The sequence below is a fragment of the Cetorhinus maximus genome, chromosome 1, assembly GCF_964194155.1.
Source record: "Cetorhinus maximus chromosome 1, sCetMax3.hap1.1, whole genome shotgun sequence".
NCBI lineage: Eukaryota > Metazoa > Chordata > Chondrichthyes > Lamniformes > Cetorhinidae > Cetorhinus > Cetorhinus maximus.
The window spans coordinates 132,491,554-132,508,018 of record NC_135879.1 but is presented as its reverse complement, the minus strand read 5'-3'; the positions used below and the strand labels follow the sequence as shown (position 1 = coordinate 132,508,018).

Genomic DNA, 16,465 nt, shown 5'->3' with positions numbered 1-16,465 from the left:
TCCCTCCTAATCTTTGTGTTCTCTTATCCTGCACTGCTCTGTTGTCTAAGTACTTAATCTACGCCTCTTTCCTAACCCTCAGTTGTTCAGAATTAATCTTTACACTAGTGTACTTGATCTGGAAAAAGCACAATATCTGTCTCAGTAGGGTGAATTAATGACAAGCTGAGGAAAATGTCCCAACTGCATCAGTGTGAATTGTTCTGTTGCTTGCATTTTCCAGCCTTGGGTCTTCCCTGCTTGAGATTTACCAATTAATGCCAAAGTTGTGAGCAGCCTTGCCTTGTAGATTCATCACCGGCGGCTGGTTTAGTTTGTTCAGTTCTCCATTTAGTGCTGTTACGTGATTCTGTCCGTTTTTCTGTGAAAACCACATAATGAAGTAGAGCCTTTTCATTCCGAGCTGGGAACTTGTCAGAAAATATAGTAAGACTTGCAACAGTGGGTAGCACAGTGGGCTATTAGACTTCCCTTTCATTACTGTGATTCAGGTTGAAATCCAATTCAGACTCTTGTTACAGTTGAAGGTCTCCTATTGTTGCTGATTACAGAAGCTGTGTAAAATAAGGATGTGTATGTGCCCAGTAACCATGAGCCCACAGCACAAAATTAACAATTATTTGGCACTAAATTAACAATCTGATTCAGAGAGGCCAGAAGGATAGCTGATGTGAAAAGCAGAAAAAATTGTTCCTGGCTCAATAGGAGATGCCACTCTCAAGTTTGTTTCTTTTTAATATGTGCTGTGCCCATTAGTTCTTGATGCTGATTTTGAATGTCAAAATTGCAAGAAGAGTTCTGTTCCCCAGTGCTAATAACTTTGTTCTTGATGAATATGTAATTGGTCCCGAAATTTTAAAAATATAGTAATTTTCAAATGGCCCAGATTTTTATTTGGCTTTTCCTTAAAATTAAGAGGGAGTTCTCTTGTTATAGGATCTCCATGCTGCCACTGTGAATCCAGACCCAAGTCTGAAAGAGTTTGAGGGAGCAACTCTGCGCTATGCTTCTCTAAAACTGAGGTAAGGGGTAATATTTTACAGTATTGGTCCAATGAAATTTACAGTACAATGATATCTTCCTTTTGCATTGTTTTCTGTTTAAGTACTGATACTTCCAATTGCTTCCGCAGAACAGTACCACAGTCGGAGGAAGATGGTTCCTGTACTATCAACAGTGACCCAGAGGCAAAGGTCAGTGTTGGTTCACAGCCATTTCTGAACTTACTTTTGACATCAAACTTTGTGCATATGAATTCTATCACATCTGACTATTAAAAGATAAATAATGTTGCCAGGACAATGATTGTGTGAAATATTTTATTTATTGATCCCTCTTTAGAAAAAGGGCAACTATGTTGTACATTTGATTCAGCATTATTGCACTATTTAGAGATTGCTGTTATTGACTGTTGATGTGTGCAACCCAGTATAGTTCTTCTGTATTTAGTCACCTGCTAATGGTTGAATGTGCTGTAGCACATGACCACCTCTAATTTCTTTCAACGTATCGAAAAAGTTAATGATACAAAACTACAGTTTTACAAGGGAATCTTATTAGATTTCAAGATTCAGAACAATTCAATCTATTATCAGGAAATACCCCCTTAGCCCCCTTTAATACCAGAGTAAGTATTAAGAGCTGAGATTTAAAAAGTTAATTTTCACCATTTAGACATTTCACCTGGATACGGATCTGCTCCTATCTGCAGCTATTTTATAAACGTGGTGTTGCATTCAAGCAAAAATTCTAGAGTCAATCTCCAGAGTTCATGAAACATGGTACTTTCAGAAGTAGATATATTCCATTGGTATTCGGTACATGACCAACTTCATGTCTACTATTCTAAGATTTTCAGCTGAATAAAATTACAGAGAAAGTACTCTATAGGAAGATTTTTTTTGCACTCTGAAGATAAATTTTTGAAGAATTGTATTGTTACATAGTTGGATGGATAATAATGTACCCTGAATACGTGCATATGTGCATGCACGTGCACATACCAGAAACCAAATGGTGTGTAAAATAACTCATTGTACAACAGGACCAAATGGTATCTTATCAAAAACTTTTTCAAAATTAAACATATCCACTGGATTCCTGTCTTTATCCCCTCTCGCCTCAAAAAAAAATTCTATAAGTTTGAAAAAGCACAACTTGCCTTTTACAAATCTGTGACAATTAGCTCTAATTAGCTGACGTTTCTTTAAGTTCTTACTTCAGAGTGTAATTAATATGAATTGACCTATAATTTTCCAGTATCTTCCTGTCTTTTTTGAAGAGGAGAGTTACGTTTGCTGCATGTTAAGGGGTGTTAATTTATTTGCCTTTAGTTTGAGTAGCTTCAGTGTCATCTCTTTGATTAGTAAACTTTATTATCTGGTTTATACTGTTTATACAATTTCAATATTAACCTCTGTAAAACTTGAAGCAAAGTACTTAGCATTCCTGCCAATCTCTCACTCGTCATTGTAAATTTGCTCCCGTCACTTGCTCTAAGCAGCCCACTAGTAACTCTTACCGCTAATGTGCCTACAGAAAACCCCTCATTGCCCATTTTTTGCCTCGTATTGCCCTTGGTTTTTGCCCTCTGCAAAAGCAAAAAATGCTGGAAATATTGAGCAGGTTCAACAGTACCTGTGGAGAGTTAGCATTGCAGTTCAATGCATAGGTGCAGTCAGTACTCTCAGCGATTTGCAATGCAAAGAACCTTATCTCACTAGCTGCTCCTCAACATCTCCTGCTGTATTGGCAATTCTGTGGCTAACAAATGTCTTGACAGACAATAAGATGAGACTTAGCTGGTTTGCGACTCTCCTTCCAAACAAAATGGATGCCATTTCAATTAGTGTTGGCAGTACCAATTGTGTGAGATTTTCCACTCTTGCTATTTGGTATAAGGCAGCACAGGAAGCTTCAAGTACTATGGCAGGTGAAGCACTGTGTTCTTTGTTTATCTTCATCTGTCTTTTTTGTTGAAAGAGATTTCCGTTGAATAAATCTATGGTTCATCTTTGAGCCAAGATGTTTGGTTCCAAATGGCAATTTAGTTTGCTTGGTTTCATGCTATACTGAGAAACAAATTCAGCATAAACAAATCATTGTGCAACCGTAAATGAGAATCCCAAATCATAGTTAAAAGGATCCTATTTCTTTTTTTTTCTTGCCTGATGTCTACTGCCCTTTTCCGTCTAGGTGGTAGAGTTTGCGGGTTTGGAACGTGCTGCCGAAGGAGCCTTGACAATTTGCTGCAGGGCATCTTGTATATGGTACACTGTTGTCTACCATGCGTTAGTGGTGGAGGGAGTGAATGTGTAAGTTGGTGGATGGGGTACAGGTGGCGAGGGAGTGAGGGGTTAGTCATGTTTCAGATCGGATGTAGAAAAGGATAGGATTCAGGATCTGCAAATAGTGTTCCAGGATTTCTGTGCTTGAGCAGCAGATATTGATATACCAGGTATTGGTTACCTTTACTTTAACATCTAGCTATTTTATCTGATTAACTGAAAATCACGTGCGCAGTCAGGTGCTAAGTAGAAATGACTATGGGTGAAATTTTCCGGTCATGCCAACAACAGGCATCGTGGCAGGTGGGATTGGAAAACTCAGAGTGCAGCCAAAAGTCAGTTTTCTGCCAGAGTAATAACAGATTGCAATTTTCCCCTCCCAATTTTCATGGTGGTCGCCTGCTGCGCCATGTCGGGAACCACATTTGCATGTCTTTAGATTTCATGAATGCTCGTTTAAAAACCCAGATCACCAGAGCCATGCTCCCATTCTAAATCCAATAGCTAATCCGGTGGCTGTAGACCAATGTGAATCATGACCAGATATAACTGACGTGCACCTGGCAAACTGCACTTCAGTTGCAACTTCGAGGTTTGTGCATACAGTGTGCACCTACCTCTTACTGCGCTGCTCTCGTGGCTGCTCCAACTCCATGCCAAGGTTGCTCAGGCAAGACCAGCAAGAAAAGGGGATGATGGTGGAAGGCACATGCTTGATTTGGGGAGAGGTGAGATTGGACCGGGGTAAGGAGAAGGGGCTGGAAGGTACACGTTTGACTGGGGGAGGGGTGAGACTAGACAGAGGCAAGGGAAGCAGCTGGAAGGCATACACTTGACTGGGTTGGGGGCGTGGTGGTGGGGGTTGGGGCGGGGGGGGTGGGGGTGGTGGGGGGTGGTTGTGACTGGAGCCCGAAAAGAAGCAGGTGGACAGAGATATGTGGCTAGGGAATGCTGGGGGCAGTGGAGGGTTTGACTGGAACACAGAGGAAAGCGGTCGATAGAGACACATGACTGGGGGCGGGAGGTTGGGGTAAAAGAAGAGGGGGGAAAAGTCTGAGGCTGTCCTGGGGCAGTGAGCACCATGTGGTCAGGACCAGAATGCAAAGATAGTCCGGGGCAGTGCGCACTGCTGTGCTCACCAGATGGTGACCTGAGCCTGTTCTAAAACTAGGTCCCACCGAGGTGTGTGTCTCTGTGTTGGTGGAGGGTGCAGATGAATGCGGTGACCACTTGACATCTAGTGGGTCCTCAGGACCCTCATCTGTGCTGGTGTGAGGATTGGGGCTGATTGGTTGGCGGGCTGTGCCTCTGCCTTTTCTTGCCGGTAACTGTAATAGAGAGAAGAGATAATGAGTGATTGGCTGGATAGTCACCTACATTAAAGAGCACTCTGTTTCGGAGGGTGGGCGATGACTACCAGATGGACCCTCAATGGCTTGTTGGGAGATGCCGATCTCGCCTTCAGTGCAGGAACAGTTCCTGTCTTCGCCAGCCAGCTCTGCTGCCTGCCCTTCAAAGCCGATGAATGACCTAAGCTCCAACACCCCACTTCTGCCTGGGATCTTTCCCTGGTGTTGTGGATGACCTTGTCCAGCAAAAAGACAGATTGCCAGATGCTAAAGCAGATGATAAGCATGCACGCCTTGCTGAATGGACCAATGTAAGGGCTGAAGACGCAACTTGTGCAGGATGTGATAAGAGATGTTGAAGTATGTGTGAGAGAATCAGTGATGATGTCCCTTGTGCCAGTACTGCACGAGATCCCTGCGGATTATAACCCTGCGTATGCCTGATGCCCTTCTGAAAGTGTGAGTTGAGAATGAGGAGAAGATTGCCTTACCCTGTCCAGTAGATGAGATCATTCAACCTCTTCCTGCACTGGAGAGAAGTCCTCCTCTGTAGTCCGCAGGCACTGACCACACTGGCATCTCCTCCCGAGCCTTGATGGTGATGTTGCTGGACCTCCGGCTCCCATCACGGGGGTAAAGAACCTCCTGCAGTCCTCGACTGCATGGAGGAGTCTCTACAGGCACTGTTGCTGAACTTTGGGGCTCAGTGCTTTTCTCTTCTGGGGGCCATCAATCACCACAGGAAGTCCTGGACTGCAGAGAGTGAATGTGTGTGCAGGTACCATTTAAATATGGCGTCCGGAACTGTGACCCAATTAGGTAAAGACAGAGTGAGTGAATCCCAGCCCACCCATTCACGAAATACAACATGCTGCTTGTTTATGCATACGTAATGAAGTGAAAAGCAGGTGATCTGGAGTGGCAACCAATCCCGCCACCCAGGCGGAGCTTTGCTGACTTTCCCATCCGACACTGCACTCACTCTCTGGAGCGGAAATTTCTGCCCTATGCCTTGGATGTAGATTGAGGGTGAGCACAGTGAACTATTTTCACATAGATTAAGGTGCCCATTTTCTTCTAAAAACATTAACCATCAGTTTTCCATCAACAATCCCAAAAGCCATTGACTTTAGCCACAAACTTTATTCCCCAGCCACTAGCTCCATCCCTCTCCTGTGCAGCTATATGAGGCTGGACCAGGCTGTTCACAACCCTGGTGTCATATTTGACTCTGAGATGAGCTTTCAACCACTTATCTGCTCCATGACCAAAATTCCCTACTTGCATCTCTATTATTGTCTCTCTCTGCCCCAGGACTAGCTCATCTGCCTAAACTCTCATCAATGGCTTTGTTACCTCTATAAATGCCAACTCAGTGTTCTGCTGGCCAGCCTCCCATCTTCCACTCTCCATAGAATTCAGCTCATCTAAAACGTTGCTGCCTGTACCTTAACTCACAGCAAGTCCCATTTGCCAATTACCCCAGTGATCACTGAACTACATTGGCTTCTGGTGCAGCAATGCCTTGACTTTAAAATTCTCATCCTTGTTTTCAAATCCCTCTATGACCCCACTCCTCTCTATCTCTGTAACCTTCTTAGCTCTATGACCCTCCGAGATCTCTGGGCTCTTTCAATTCTGGCTCTTGTGCATTCCCTTTTTTAATAATTCCATCATTTCAACTGTCTTGGCCCTAAAATCTTGAAAACCCTCCCTAAACCTCACTGCCTTTCTACCTGTCTCTGCTTTAAGACCTCCTTAAAAGCTGCTACTTTGGGCAAGCTTTTGATTGTCTGTCCTAATATCACCTTATGTGGTTTGGTACCTAAATTTTGTTTTGTAATGCCCATGTGAAGCACCTCAGGATGTTTTACTATGTTGAAGGTGCTGCATAAATGCATGCTATTGTTATGTTTTATATAGTGCTTTAAATATATTGTATTGACACTCAGATATGCCCAATCCCTACAAAAACTTAACCGCAGAATCTCTATTTTAATGTCATAAAATTACCTTGAGATTGCCACAGTAATTTGACCTGAGGTGCTGCAGAAATCTAGAGACCCTGCCTATAGCCCACACTAAATTCAAGCTGATAAACAGATGGCCAAAGTAAAACGGTAGCATTCACAATGGGTGGTCAGGAATCAGTCAGTTATTTCTGGGTAAAATGCTTGTCTGGATTAATTAAGTTCTAAATACTTAGTCAACAGAAAGAGTCAGAACACACAACATTCTGAGGTCACATTCCACATTCCAAACTGTCACCAGAGACAAAGTACAAAACAGAATGTAGAATGTCACTTATTGTTCTGCTTCTTCCTCTTGACAGCAACATTCTTAGGTGTATTTTATGCTGTAGCTATCGGTCTGAGAGTGATAGCTGCAGTGTTGGCACTGGCTCAGAAATGTTTTTTTTTAAATTCAATGGATGTGGGTGTCACTGGCACTTCCAGCATTTTTACTGTCAATCTCTAATTGCCCTTAAGGTGACGGTGAGCCACCGCCGTGAACCCTGCAGTCTGTGTGGTGTAGGTACTCCCTACTTTATGTTGCCCAGCTACAACTAGAATACTCACAGCTAAGAGCCTACTCTACACATCTTTGTTTAAAGACATGCACAGAGTTCAGCTCAGAGCCATTACATTTTAAATATTAAAGATTTTCTACCTTCTCTAAGCGTTCAGATCAGCTCAGGTAAAGCTTAAAAGAAATCCTTTACAGATGTGTTTTAACGCCATATTGGAATTATATTTCATGTGATGCCATGCTCTGTGGATCTAAATTGCCTAACATCTCCATTTCGTCAGCAAGTGAAATCTTCAGCTCCATGTCACACCATTTTAGTTCTCCATCTCACTCTGTTTGAGTGAAGCTGAAGGAACAGCAGCTTACCTTTCCACGAGGCACCTTTTATCCATCTGTTGTTAATGTTGACTTCAGCAATTGAATACCTTTACCACAGCTGTAATTTTCTCCTTTGACAGTTGGTGCTGGTAAAATATGTAGGCGCACAAACACTTAAGGGGATGTGGGCAGGAGTGGGTTGGTGCTTGATGTTGGGATCTCCCATCAGTACATCACCAACAGGGTGGCCTGCACTCCTGGTACTGCCTTAGCTTTTACTTTCACCAGATTCTTGGGACATCGGTGCCTGATCCGCTACCCAGATTTTTATGATCCTTTCTAAAGCTAGCCTGATTTAATTATTCACCCATTCTCTGCGCCTCGGAAGTGCCTTGTGACACTTTACTATGTTAAAGGCAATTTAAAAAAATTCATTTATGGGATGTGGGCGTCACTGGTTAGGCCAGCATTTGTTGGCCGTCCCTAATTGCCTTTGAGAAGGTGGTGGTTAGCTGCTGCCTTGAACCTCTACAGTCCACGTGGTGTAGGTACATCACAGTGCTGTTAGGGAGGGAGTTTCAAGAAATTTGAACTAGCGAAAGTGAAGGGGCAGCAATGTATTTCCAAGTCAGGATGGTGAATGACATGGAGGGGAATTTCCAGGTGCTGGTGTTCCCACGTATCTGCTGCCCTTATCCTTCTAGATGGTAGAGGTCATGGGTTTGGAAGGTGCCGTCTAAGGAGCCTTGGTGAGTTTCTGCAGCGCATCTTGTAGATGGTACACACTGCTGCTACTGTGCGTCGGTGATGGGAGAGAGTGAATGTTTGTGGAAGGGGTGCCAATCAAGCAGGCTGCTTTGTCCTGGATGGTGTCAAGCTTCTTGAGTATTGTTGGAACTGCACTCATCCAGGCAAGTGGGGAGCATTCTATCACACTCCTGACTTGTGTCTCGTAGATGGTGAACAGGCTTTGGGGAGTCAGGGGGTGAGTTACTTGCTGCAGGATTCCTAGCCTCTGACCTGCTCTTGTAGCCACAGTATTTATGTGGATAGTCCAATTCAGTTTCTGGTCAATGGTAACCTCCTGGATGTTGATAGTGGGGGATTCAGTGTTGGTAATGCCATTGAATGTCATGGGGCAATGGTTAGATCCTCTCTTGTTGGAAATGGTCATTGCCTGCCACGAAGGTTACTTGCCACTCATCAGCCCAAGCCTGGATATTGTTCAGGTCTTGTTGCATTTGTACATGGACTGTTTCAGTATCTGAGGAGTCACGAATGGTGCTGAACATTGTGCAATCATCAGTGAACATCTCCTCCTTCTGACACTATGATGGAAGGAAGGTTGTTGCTGAAGCAGCTGAAGATGGTTGGGCCAAGGACACTACCCTGAGGAACTCCTGCAGTGATGTCCTGGAACTGAGATGATTGATCTCCGACAACCACAACCATCTTGCTTTGTGCCCGGTATGACTCCAACCAGTGGGGAGTTTTCCCTCTAATTCCTATTGACTGCAGTTTTGCTGGGGCTCCTTGATGGCACATTCAATCAAATGCTGCTTTGATGTCAAAGACAGTAACTCTCACCTCACCTCAGGAGTTCAGCTCTTTTGACCATGTTTGAACCAAGGCTAGAATGAGGTCAGGAGCTGAGTTAACCTGGCGGAACCCAAACTGAACTTCAGTGAGCAGGTTATTGCTAAGCAAATGATGCTTGATGGTACTGTTGATGACCTCTTCCATCATTTTACTGATGATGGAGAGTAGACTGATGGGGCAGTAATTGGCCAAGTTGGATTTGCCCTGTTTTTTTGTGTACAGGACATACTTGGACAGTTTTCTGCATTGCCAGATAGATACTAGTGTTGTAGCTGTATTGGAACAGCTTGGCTAGGGGTGCAGCATGTTCTGGAGTACAAGTTTTCAGTACAATTGCCGGAATATTGTCAGGGTCCACAGCAGTATCCAGTGCCTTCAACTGTTTCTTGATATCATGTGGAGTGAATCGAATTGGCTGAAGGCTGACATCTGTGATGCTATGGACCTCCAGCGGAGGCCGAGATGGATCAACCGATCAGCACTTCTGGCTGAAGATTGTTGCGAATGCTTCATCCTTATCTTCTGCACTGATTGGCTGGGCTCTCCCATCATTGAGGATGGGGATATTTGCGGAGCCACCTCCTCCTCCAGTGAGTTGTTTAATTGTCCACCACCATTCACAACTGGATGTGGCAGGACTGCAGATCTTAGATCTGATCTGTTAGTCCTGGAATTGCTTAGCTCTGTCTATCATTTGCTGCTTATGCTATTTGGCACGCAAATAGCCTGTGTTTTAGCTTCACCAGGTTGACACCTCATTTTTTGGTATGCCTGGTGCTGCTCCTGCAATGCCCTCCTGCACTCTTCATTAAACCAGAGTTGATCCCCTGGCTTGGTGGTAATGGCAGAGTGGGGGATATGCCAGGCTATGAGGTTACCTAATGTGGTTGAGTACAATTCTGCTGCTGCTGATGGCTAAACTGCCTCATACATAAATGCAAGTTGCTTCTCAAAGAAATTATATCCTTACCATAGAAGGAGTGCAGTGAAGGCTTAGTAAGCTGATACTGGGGAAGGCAGGACTGATGTAGGAGGAAAGATTGGTTTGACTGGGCCTGTATTCACTAGAGTCTAGAAGAATGAGAGGGGATCTGATTGTAACATGTAAAATTCTTACAGGGCTAGACAGACTGGATGCAGGGAGGATGTTTCCCCTAGTTGCGGAGTCTAGAACCAGGGGCCACAGTCTCAGGATATGGGGCAGGCCATTTAGGACTGAGATGAAAAATTTCTCACTCAGAGGGTGGTCAACCTGTGGAATTCTCTATCAAAGAGGGCTGTGGAGGCAGGGTCACTGAGTATATTCAACAAAGAAATTGATAATTTTTTGGATATTAGGGGCATCAAGGGGTATGGAGAGAAAGTGGGAATATGGCGTTGAGATAGAGGATCAGCCATGATCATAGTGAATGGTGGAGCAGGCTCGAAGGGATGAATGGCCTACCCCTGTTCCTGGTTTCTATGTTTCTAAATATGTCTTTCATTTCTTATTCTCATCATGCCTCCTTTAATCTTGCGTTATTCTAATTTCTGTCAGTTAACCATCTCCTGTTCTTCACCTTACCACTTTGGCAGGTCATTCTTTTTTATATAGCCTTCTTTCCCCCATCCCTCCCCCCACTCTGTTCCTCATACATAAATGCAAGTTGCTTCTCAAAGAAATGATATCCTTGCCATAGGAGTGCAGCGAAGGTTCAGTAAGCTGATACCGGGGATGGCAGGACTGTCATATGAGGAGAGATTGGTTTGACTGGGCCTGTATTCACTAGAGTTTAGAAGAATGAGAGGGGATCTGATTAAAATGTGTAAAATTCTAACAGGGCTAGACAGACTGGATGTTCCTTCACCCTGTTCCTGCTTATAAGCTGTTTGCTTGTAATATCTCTCAGTTCTGTTGAAATTCTATGCCTGAAAAGTAAACCTTGCCCTTTCTCTTTTAACAAATGCTGCCTGACTTGCTGAGTGTTCCTGGCAATTTCTGTTTTTGTTTCTGTATATATCAGACTACCTCCTCGCTCTGATGTGGTACAACAACTTCAATGTTGCTAAAGCAATCCATAAATTTAGTGAAAATATTCCATTGGTACTAACTGATGTTGGTACAGAAGGTTAGTTTGTTTCTGAGTTTACTGATCTCAGCCAGAATAGCCCAGACCAGAGCAACCACCAGGCAAAATAGACGGTCGCCTTGGGCAGCAAAATTTGGGGGTGGGGATAAAAAAACTGCCGGCTTTTTTAAAAAATCGGAACTGAAAGCCAGCCGGAAACCCACAAAGCCCAAAGGTTGGAAGCAACTGGCTGGGAGCGCGTGAGCGACTGTCAGTGAAGCTGATAGTTTATTGTTTTTTTTAAAGCCTGCCAGCCAACCACAAAGCTGTCTGAAGGAAAGCAGCAGTTCCCCTTCTCAGCTGTTGAGAGCAGGAACTGATTGCAGGGTTGTGATTGGAGGAGCAGCAGGCACAGGAAGGACAGAGTTGCTCTTCCAATCACAGATTCTGTCTCTCTACATTCAGTGTATTGTGGTTGTGTTGAAAGAGTTGCCTGCGCTGTCACAACTTCGCATAAACACACATTGCTTGAACGTGTTGGAAAAGTTGAATGAATGCAAACTTGCCACCTCCCTGTAGTTAGCTCCTCCAAGTTAGTAGCTTGAGACAGAGGGAGAAAAGAAAACTTTCCAACGGAAACGATTCTATCCTGGGTTAATAAACAGCCAATAGATTGGCAGTGATTAACATACCACATCAGGGCGGTTATAAAAAGTGGAAGGAGAATCAGTGTTACAGAACCACAAGCAAAGAAAAATCCTACACAAGCATGAGAGATGGACAGACAGCGAGGAAGATACATACACAGACACACACACAAGCACCACACATACGCACACTGAGAGACACAAGCACCACACACGCACACACACGCATCATGTGGGGGGAGAGAGAGACACAAGCATCAGATGCAGAGAGAGAGAGACATAATCACCACAGAGAGAGAGCGACACGCATGCACGAGACACACACAAGCACCACACACACAGGGGGAGAGACATACAAGCACAACACGCACATGAGGAGGGAGAGAGACACGAGCACCACACACATAGGGAAAGAAACAGACATACGTACGCACGCGCCCCACACACGCGTGGAGAGAGAGAGACAGATATGCACACAAGCGCGCACACGGACAGAAACACACACACGTACGTGGAGAGACATACGCACAAATACAGACACACACACACGTACATGGAGAGACATACGCACAAATACAGACACACACACACAGATACACACTCATACAGACAGACAGAGAAAGAGAGAAGGAAAGATATAGGACAACTCCACAAAGGCAGGACAAGAAATCTCTGTATAAATCACAGATTTTCAGAAAGACAGCTGGATCGCTTCTGTTAAGATCCTTGGCCAGACCCTGGGACATGGAGGAGATCCAGTTAGGAACCAGTAACATTTTGTTTAAAGTAGTCAAAGGTTGAGGTTCAAGACAGCTACTTTTGGATCAAAGCTACAAGATTCCATGGGTTTTGAACAAACAAAACTAAAATTTACTGTGCAAGTTTGGAAAGGTAAAACAGTTTACAGCATGTATCTTATACTTTCAGGGTAAGTATGAGGTGTAAGTAAATTAACAGATGAACTGTGGTCGAACACACCACACTACAGAGTAAATGACAGATGCAACCAAGACAGAGTCCATAGATTTCTCAAGAAATCACCCAGAAGATAGTCCCACTGAGAGTCAATCAATCTCACTGTAACTGTGCCTTCTCAAGAGGGTTTCCAAAATCCATCTTTGAAGATCGTGCCTTGGAATTCTCTCCAAACATCTCTCTCACTTGGATGGCTTTAACAATGGCCCAACATGCAGGATTTCAATCTCGCCTTCCGAGATTCATTCTCCCTGGATTCCCGAGTGACTCAATGCTAGCACACAAGCACACTTTCAGACCTATGGCCATGCCAAGCAGAACACCACTGCTCCGAAGGGGTACCTTTGCCTTAAAAGCCCATAGTATGGAATCAGTCTGCTAACTGCAGCTTTCTTTAATTTAGAGCCTATTTCTTTGCTCCCTTCTTTTAACTTACTTAACAGGGCCTATTCCTGCCCATCTGTGACACTTCTTGGCTAGTAGACTGACTGCCTCAAACTGACTCCCTGAATAGCTGTTCACTGACCCTTGAACTGATCTGGGGAACCTATCAAAATGCTCCAGAGGGTCCCACCCTAGTTATTAGGCAGGAATCACTGTAACAGCATTGGAACATCTTGTACCTTAAAAACTACAATATCCATAGACTGCAAATTTAACGTAACACACACAGACATAATGAATTGAATTCATAACACTTCATTAACAGATGTTTAAAAACATTAGGATCATGCTTGAAAATATACTCAAGCTGTGAAACAATGACAGGAGGAAGTCACTTTGTCTGGTTTTGCACCTTCCTGTCTTCCCTCACCCGATGAACCATCCACCCAGTCACACAGGTAAAATGAATTCAAATTAATGTTTTGTTCACAAATAATGACGTTCAAACATTTACATCAAGTGTTTTAAAGTTCATTGTGTGAATGAAACTGTTTCATACTTTGGATCAAAATTGATTAGAAAATATAAATATGCAAGAGTTAATGTAAAAGTTTTTTTGTTTCAAAGCTGTTTGTCTATTCATGTCATGTGCAGGGAATGGGTGATGCCATCAAAAATGCTGGTCACAGAAGAGTTCTGTGTTTTCAACCAATCAGAAATCTCCTGGGTAATCTCATGATGATGCTAGTGTCAAGGTCTTGAGAGGTTGTTAGGAAATAGAGAGAGTTTAAGTAAGTTATATTTGCATTTGTGGGTGCTCAGAATGAGTTTTAGCTTTAAAGTTTAAGTTTGATTTGTATTCCTGTATCTGTGTGTTAAGAAAAGTCAAATGGAGTTTTAGTTTCACTTTAAAAAGGTGCTTGCATTTCTAATGAGGAGTTTTACGACTCCTATAAAATAAAGGTAAACATACAAGGGTAGAAGGATTGGCATGTTGCCTAGCAACAGGGCCCAGCGAGGCAGGTCCCCCCAAAGACACACACACACAAGAAGAGAAACAGCAGTTGTTCTAAAAGCTGTTTGATTGCAGTTGGTTCTGAAAGTCGCTGCTAGGAGAGACTGGAGCAAAGGGGACAGCCAGTCCTAAGCTAAGGAAAACCCCAAAAATCCATGGGAGTGGGAGAGGGGAAAGCCCAAAGAAGACCTTTTAGTCAAAGGAAGGCAAGGAACCTGGAAAAGGCCTTGCTAAGTTAAGAATAAGGGGCAGAGAAAGACTCCAAGCCCACAGATATAAAGGCTTTGGAAAAATCAGAAGGTTCAAAGAGACAACTGAAGGTCTGTAACTCTTTAAAGATTTAAATAGGCAAAAGCTGCATAAAACAGATTTAAAGCAAGAACAGATTGCAAGAGGCAAGAAGTTCCAAAGAGACAACTGAAGGTCTGTAACTCTTTGCTATGGGCAAGTGAAGCAGTGGTGTACTGTTGACGGCTGACTCAGAGAGACAGTGTGTGTAGACGACAGCTTGAATGCATGTGGTGACCCAGGGAAGAGGAGCATCAGAAGGAGAGTTTGAAACCCTGGAGGTGAACTCTTGCAGAAGGCGTCTGAGAGAAAGCGTTGGCTTGGGAGAAGATTCCAAGGCGAGGTCTTGGAGAGTGCAGATTGGAAATCCTCTTGTGAAGGACAGAATTCAGTGATAGTGGTTGGTTGAAGGTGTGACAAGCGTCTGGAGGGAGGCAGGTGGGGGGAGAGTTAAGGAGAGATCTATAGCATTTGGTTGAGGTGGCATCTGTCACTTGATTTCAGAGCGTGGTGTGTCTGACCACAGGGTGCCATAGACTTACATGGACTGTGTACTTACTGTGTACATTAGAGTATAAGATAGCTTTTATAACTTGTGTTGTCCTTACAAATCTGTATATATCTGTAAAGGTATAGTTGTGGGTGAAAGAGTATTGTAATATAGATCATCATTTGTTGAAGAAATGTTTTATTTGTTAAAAGTTCATTACTTGACCCCTGTGACTCTGTTCAGTAGCCACTCTCCATGTATCTAAACAAACAAATAAAAGTTAGGATCTATCAAGCTGGGATCAGGCTTGCCCAGGGGTAACTTCAGCTGGGATCCTAACATAGGTGTGGGAGCGCGAATCTAGTGAGTGGCACCGAGAGAACATGGTGTTGCAGAATAGTGGGAGTGTGAGACCAGAGCATGGGCAGGCCTTGGATAACAACTACCTGAGAGTTTTTAGTGGTTGTGCGAGAGTGGGACTGACGGGAACAAGTGATGGCATAATTTTAATGTATTCATTTTTGAAAGTTAATTGTGTTGGGGTGGGTCGGTTGGTGGTGTTGGAGAGGGCGCAAGGCTGAAGGTTCACCTAGGGCACCAGATTCTCTTGCATCGGCCTTGAGATCAGCTGCTGTGACCCTGCAATTAGGTTCAGGTTCGAGTTGTTGGCAAGAGGTGGTTGAGGGGAAAATCAGCAAAGATTCCCACTCCTGATTGCTATTCAGCAATTCCAGGGAAGTTTCACAGGGTCACAAAATTAAGCCAGGATCTGGCATGACCAGGATGCTGCACAGCCTGTTGTGGCTCATGCGTAGAAAATGGCTACTTGCACAAATTACTGGATGGCTCCCAGTGTGAACACAACTGTTTGACAGAAAGAGAACAAGGAAAAGAAATACCACATTAGTGTAAACTTGGTGAATGATATTGCACTAAAAAAATCATTGCCTGTATTTTCTTGTATGTTTCTCTTGATCTTTCGTTATGTCAGTGAATGAAACAGAATATCCAGTTGTTTGTAAGGTTATATTGAAGTTTCATTTGGAGATCAGGAGAGCTTCACAGAAATTCTCTTCCCGTTATGACTGAAGAAGCAGGGCAAATGAGTTTGCTTGCTGCATAGTCCCGAATTCAGAAAATTGCCTCCATCTGCTGGAGATGTGAAGCCATTACACCACAAATGCTAAAATATTTTTTTAAATGTGGAAATCAGTGGCTCATATTTTTCTGGAACAGGGCAAGTGACAATATCTGCAATTTGTTAACGTGCCATTGCACGTTTGAGTTTTTTAACCCTTTGTGTGGCAAGTTGCTGAAAGTGTGAGCTAATAATGTCACAGTGAGGGATAAAAAGGGGCAGAAAGGGTAAATTTTAATTTTAATTTTTTTTAAAGCATATCCAACAACAATTGATACCTGAGGGAATGAGTCCCTATTCTTATAATCATTAATTTTCAGTGCCAGGATGTTGATTTGTAGTAATTAATTTAATTACATCATTAAAAATGTAGTTGTGCTTGAAATGACAAAATGTAA

At 43.4% G+C, this 16,465-nt stretch overlaps 1 protein-coding gene across 7 annotated transcripts in view; it reads left to right on the top strand.

The window, feature by feature from the left end:
- Positions 1 to 16,465, top strand: part of LOC144683714 (amyloid beta precursor protein binding family B member 2-like) — a 377,962-nt gene that overhangs the window by 237,915 nt on the left and 123,582 nt on the right. For all 7 annotated transcript variants that reach the window (XM_078547075.1, XM_078547033.1, XM_078547023.1 and 4 more), the window contains 2 exons: positions 937 to 1,022; positions 1,133 to 1,193. In XM_078547075.1, coding sequence (XP_078403201.1) covers positions 937 to 1,022; positions 1,133 to 1,193 — 147 coding nt within the window. The remainder of the gene's footprint in view (positions 1 to 936; positions 1,023 to 1,132; positions 1,194 to 16,465) is intronic.